Source organism: Panicum hallii, chromosome 9, assembly GCF_002211085.1.
Source record: "Panicum hallii strain FIL2 chromosome 9, PHallii_v3.1, whole genome shotgun sequence".
Lineage (NCBI taxonomy): Eukaryota > Viridiplantae > Streptophyta > Magnoliopsida > Poales > Poaceae > Panicum > Panicum hallii.
In genome coordinates this window covers 10,123,774-10,128,856 of record NC_038050.1, presented here as the reverse complement: position 1 = coordinate 10,128,856, position 5,083 = coordinate 10,123,774, and the positions used below count along the sequence as shown (strand labels likewise).

The window sequence follows — 5,083 nt, the reverse complement described above, 5'->3', positions numbered from 1 at the left end:
TGCGGCTTCGCGCCCGGATGAAGCTGAAGACGATGATGATCGAGCTTAGCATCGCCAGGGTGTTGGCTACGACGAACACCTTGAACGCTGCGTGGTGCCCGAGAACAGCCGTGCCGTCCTGCTGGTCGTACCCGCTGGGCATGGTGAACAAGGACGAGAAGGTAACCGTAGCAATCAGAGTGGACACGAGAGTATAGGTCCCCATCCTAAGCTCGACGTACTGGCTCAGAAACTTGCTCAGCGGTTTGGGTTTACCCCCCCTTGCACTTGGAATGCTCCTGCTTCTTTAGCTCTTTCCACACGTATATCTGAAACAAATTACACAGTAAAGCGTCGATTAGGTTAGATATATATACTACTATCCCGATCTAAATTGTGGTTTAATTTAGTTTTGTTCTAAGTCAGACTTGCATTGTATTATTTTAATCAAATTTATAGGGGAAAAGTATCAATATCTACAACATCAAGTTAGGTGCACTTAATAACCTATCATAATATCTTGATACTGCATTTATTCGTAATGTAGATGTCATTATATTTTTCATAATATTTATCAAAGGTAGAGACTAAAGTGAATTATAATTTCAAACAGAGAGAGTATATCGGTGAGAGTGTATGTGCAATTACATATAAAGCATCATTATTAAGTCGGTTGTAGTATCTAACAATTCATTATACTTTGTGTTGTATGCGATCAAGGACAGGAAGGCAAAAGGGATAAATATCGGATCTAACATAACAAAATGTGCAATGCGTGCTTAACATATCTCTACATGTATAAGCTAGTATACGCATCATCTTAACTATACCCATTAAAATGTTTTTTGCGAATTCATATATGCTCAAGGACATCAACAGACAATATTTAAAAATGGAAAAAATCTGGTTTACACCCTTTGAACTATCGTAAAAGTATAATTTTCAACCTTCAACTACAAAATCAGATAACAGAGACCATCCAATTGTTAAAATTGGACAAATTTGGCCCTTTAGGTGGTTTCGAAGGTAGTTTTTTATTTTGTGAAAATTAAAAATACTCAAATTTAAACTAATAATCATAAGTAATTTATTTTAAATTAAAAAAAAATACAAAATGCCTATCAAATTTTTCTAAAATATAACCTATCTATTGGCATTCTACTTGTTAGTTATTCGGATCTAATTTTTTTATATTAATAGTATTTGGTTGTTTTTAGTTATATCTATTATTTTTTAATAAATAAGATTCAAATAGAGCAATAATAGATAGGTTACATTTAAAAAAAATTTGCTACTAGTTTCATATTTTTCTAATTTAAAATAAATTAATTTTAATTTTTAGATCTAATTAGAATTTTTTATTTTTTAAATACGAAACAACCTTCGAAACCTCCTAAAATGCTAAATTTGTCCGATTTTAATAGTTAGATGCCCTTATTATCCAGTATTGTTGTTGAAGGTTGAAATTGTACTTTTACGATATTTTGAGGCCGGAATTTTTCTTTTAAAAACATATATAGAAGACCGGTTGCTTCATTTGAATCTAAAGTATGACCCATTTCTAGCTACAATATTGACAATGTGTCCTTGAAACTAAAACCATTATTGAAACATGCAAGCAAAAATCATGCGAGGGGAACCAACAGAAAGCACGTATCGAGGGAGCCATAACGCAATGTTGTAAGTATAAAAAAACACTCAAATTAAGATTAGGAAATGTCACCAGGTAGCTAGGCATTTGTTCTTCACTGTCAAGGATGCTCCCTGCCGTCTGGCCATCCTTATTGACGATGCAGGGGTTAATCCTCTGGTCCCTGAGCAGCTGAAGACACATCTGCGGCCGACCGAGCTTGACAGCCAGGTGCAGCGGCGTGTTGCCGTCCATGTCGGCTCGGTTAACGACCTCCTCGGATTGGACGTACCTGAGCAGGCACTTGAGCGCGTTCGCCTTGTCGTTCATGACGGCGAGGTGCAAGGCATTCATACCCTAGCCGTCCAGCACCCTCTCTGCAATGCCAGCGGACTGTTTCAGGATCTCCATGATGGCCTCTGTTGAGCCGCAGCTGCTGGCGACATGAAGCGGGGACTGGAGATCATTGTTCCTCTTCAGAGCGACGAAGATGCTCCTGCGCAGGAGTATCTTCACCATGCGCTTCTCGTTCCTCTCGGCCGCGTAGTGCAGGGCGGTACTGCCCGATGCGTCAACCAGCTCCGTCAGCTCGGGTCTCTTTTGCACCAATAGCATTAGGATAACTGTGAAATCAAGAATGACAACAATGACGGCATCAAAAAAGTATACTGCCAATAGTTGATCAATGCTTAATTTTTCCTTCGCAAAAAGTGGTTTGCTAGAAGTGAGGTCATTAACCTTGCAATATAGGTGTTAGATTGCCCATGTGACTATGAAACAGCTAGTACATCCGGTTGTCAATGGGCAGAGACTTTGAGGTGTTAGATTGTGAGGGATTGAGATGCATATGGCTATTTAAAAAAAAAAGCTCCTAAGGGCAGTCCCAACCCTGCATCTCAATTGGTGTCCATAAAATTAAATATAGTGCCAACTATCTCAATTGGTGTCCATAGAATTAAATATAGCGCCAACTAAATAAAAATCTGATGTGGCATGGACATTAATGAGGTGAGAGAATGAAAAACGAGAAAACTGGGTCTCCACCTCAGCTGGTGTCCATAGATGGTGTCTCTAAACACTGGCATGCAATCCGATTTTCTTATTTTTCATTCTCAGACCTCGTTAATTTCCATACCACATCAGATTTTTACTTAATTGGCATTATATTAATTCTATAGACACCAGCTAAGGTGGAGGTTGGAACTGCTCTAATACACAGTTATCAGTAATGGCTTACAGGAGTGACCGCCACGAGCAGCCTCATGCAGGGGTGTGCCTCTGTCAGAGATGGACGGTCGTTGTTCCACCGTTGCAATTCCCAGAATCTTCCAGACAACATAGGAGAGGCCCTCTCTGGCGGCGAGGTGCAGAGGTGACTCCATGCTATCGTTCAACTGAAATGCCGAGTACGGAGAAGCCTCGATCAGTGTTAGTGCAACGGGTTCCCTGCGGTGCCTCACCGCCACGTGCAACGGTGTGTCCCCTGCATTGTTCTCCATTTCAAGAGGATGCTGTCAATGGAACACACCAAGGGTCAGTGATATTTGGTGGCAGACACCCGTACATGTATTATGTATTGTTACAGGACTTTGCTGCGGTATTTCCAAGTAATTGTGGATAGTCTATCTACATATATAGATCTACATGGCCATGATGGCTTATTACTTCTATAAGGTAATAGACTAAATATTTATTTATATATTTTTAATTCTAAAAATAGAGAAAATATGCGAAATATCTTAATATTAAATCTAACTTCCATATATGATTTAATCAGATGTAACTCTAATGTGAGAGGTTGAAACCGGTTTAGTTTTTTTCTAACGGGTACGTGACATGGGTGTCGTGTGAGGTATCATTGTTGTTCTTTTATTCCCCTAGTGTACGTGAACGTGATTGGCCCTCAAAAAAAGATGTTCTGAGTGCAATTTGCAAGGCAGACGGTCATGACAAACAAATTGGCACAAAAATATAAAAAATATTCTTTTAATATTTGATACATTTTGTTATTTTTGATACAATAAAAATTTGGATTACAAACTGACTAAAATTTTATTCGGTGCAGGAGAGGGTGGTGGGAAATTTTGGAGTTATAATAGTATTTCTGAATAACATCACTGTGTTTGAGGGATGAGGGAAGAACTGATGGGCCGTTGAGATTTTATTTTAGAGAAGCAGTACAAAATTTTGAACTAAAAAGGCTTGGAGGTGCATCTAGGGTCACCAATTGCATCTTGAACCATGCAAAATGTGTAGCTTGGACACGAGAAGAAAGAGGCGCTCCAGTGAGGCCTGGCTGGGATTTTCCTTTTTCCTAATTATTTTAATTAGTTAAATACTTTATCTGTTTTAAAAATCAACTGTTGTGATTTGTTTAAGTTGTTACAAGTAACGGGAGTACGTTACCATCTTTATTTCGTCATGCATACCAGATACCACATAAAATTGGCCCTAAATCAACAAAAGTAAATACATAGACATATTATCTGCTTGTTGCTTCGACTCGCAGGTAATGTAGGACAATATGTCATGCAACAAATAAAAAAGAGCGGCAGGTGCTAGTTCATTGGACGCTCTGGGGTAAAAAAAAAACTTTGCGAGAATTTTTTCTACCTCCTTTCTTTTTATGTATTTTTCTGACCAGGAAAAGAAAATGATGACGACACTAGCTAGAAGAGGAAACAACGATGTCTTTTGACCAAATCTGGTAGCAGCCATGGATGAACTTTCAAGTCAAATAAAACCGGAGATGCCGTGAAATTTAAAATGAAACTGGAGCTTCCAGCAAGTGCAAGTTCTACCTCTGTCTTGCGGTTTGAAAGAGCAAAATACGCATAGAGAGAGAATAACGGGTGTTGGTATAGGGGGGCACCTGAAAACCGTCGTCCCGAGAAGAGGCGTCGAATGTCCAGCCCTGCGCGAGACCGGCGAGAAGTCGAGCGACTCGCTCCTTTCCTGCCCGCGCCGCCAGGTGCAGCGGCGTGTCGCCGTCACTGTTCCGACTGACGAGGAGCTCCCTGTTCAGGCTCAGCGCCTCACTGACGAAGCGGCTGTGCCCGTGCAACGCGGCGATGTGGACCGCCGTGTCGAATTTGGGTGTCCGCACAGAGCCGAGGACTTCTGCGTCACTACGGGCCACGAGCTGCCGAAGTTCATCCACTTTCCCCCTGGTTGCTGCCGAGAGCAATGCTCGCACCATGCCCATGGCGGCTGCTGCTGCTGCAACCCTCACCTTCTTGTTCGATCTTTACGATAAATCCACGAAGCCCCCAATGAAGCCACTGCGTATCAAAAGTTCAGAATGCGGATGGGCTCTGGCTTCTACACGGAGCGTACGGAAACGAATGAAGCTGTGGGAGTAGGTGTAACATATTTCATGTTTGTACCTTAGGGTGTTTAGATAGTAAAAAAATTGTGTAAAAACTTTTGTGGATTATCTTAACTTGAGATTGTTGTTGAATTTTATTTGATTGG

At 40.8% G+C, this 5,083-nt stretch overlaps 1 protein-coding gene across 1 annotated transcript; it reads right to left on the bottom strand.

The window, feature by feature from the left end:
• Nucleotides 1-3,991: 3,991 nt before the first annotated feature.
• LOC112872741 (protein ACCELERATED CELL DEATH 6-like) lies at nucleotides 3,992-4,814 on the bottom strand. Its single transcript, XM_025935804.1, has 2 exons — nucleotides 4,482-4,814; nucleotides 3,992-4,060 (listed from the first exon to the last, which is right to left on the bottom strand). Exons 1-2 carry the CDS (start codon nucleotides 4,812-4,814, stop codon nucleotides 3,992-3,994), a joined length of 402 nt encoding a protein of 133 aa, XP_025791589.1.
• Nucleotides 4,815-5,083: the final 269 nt, after the last annotated feature.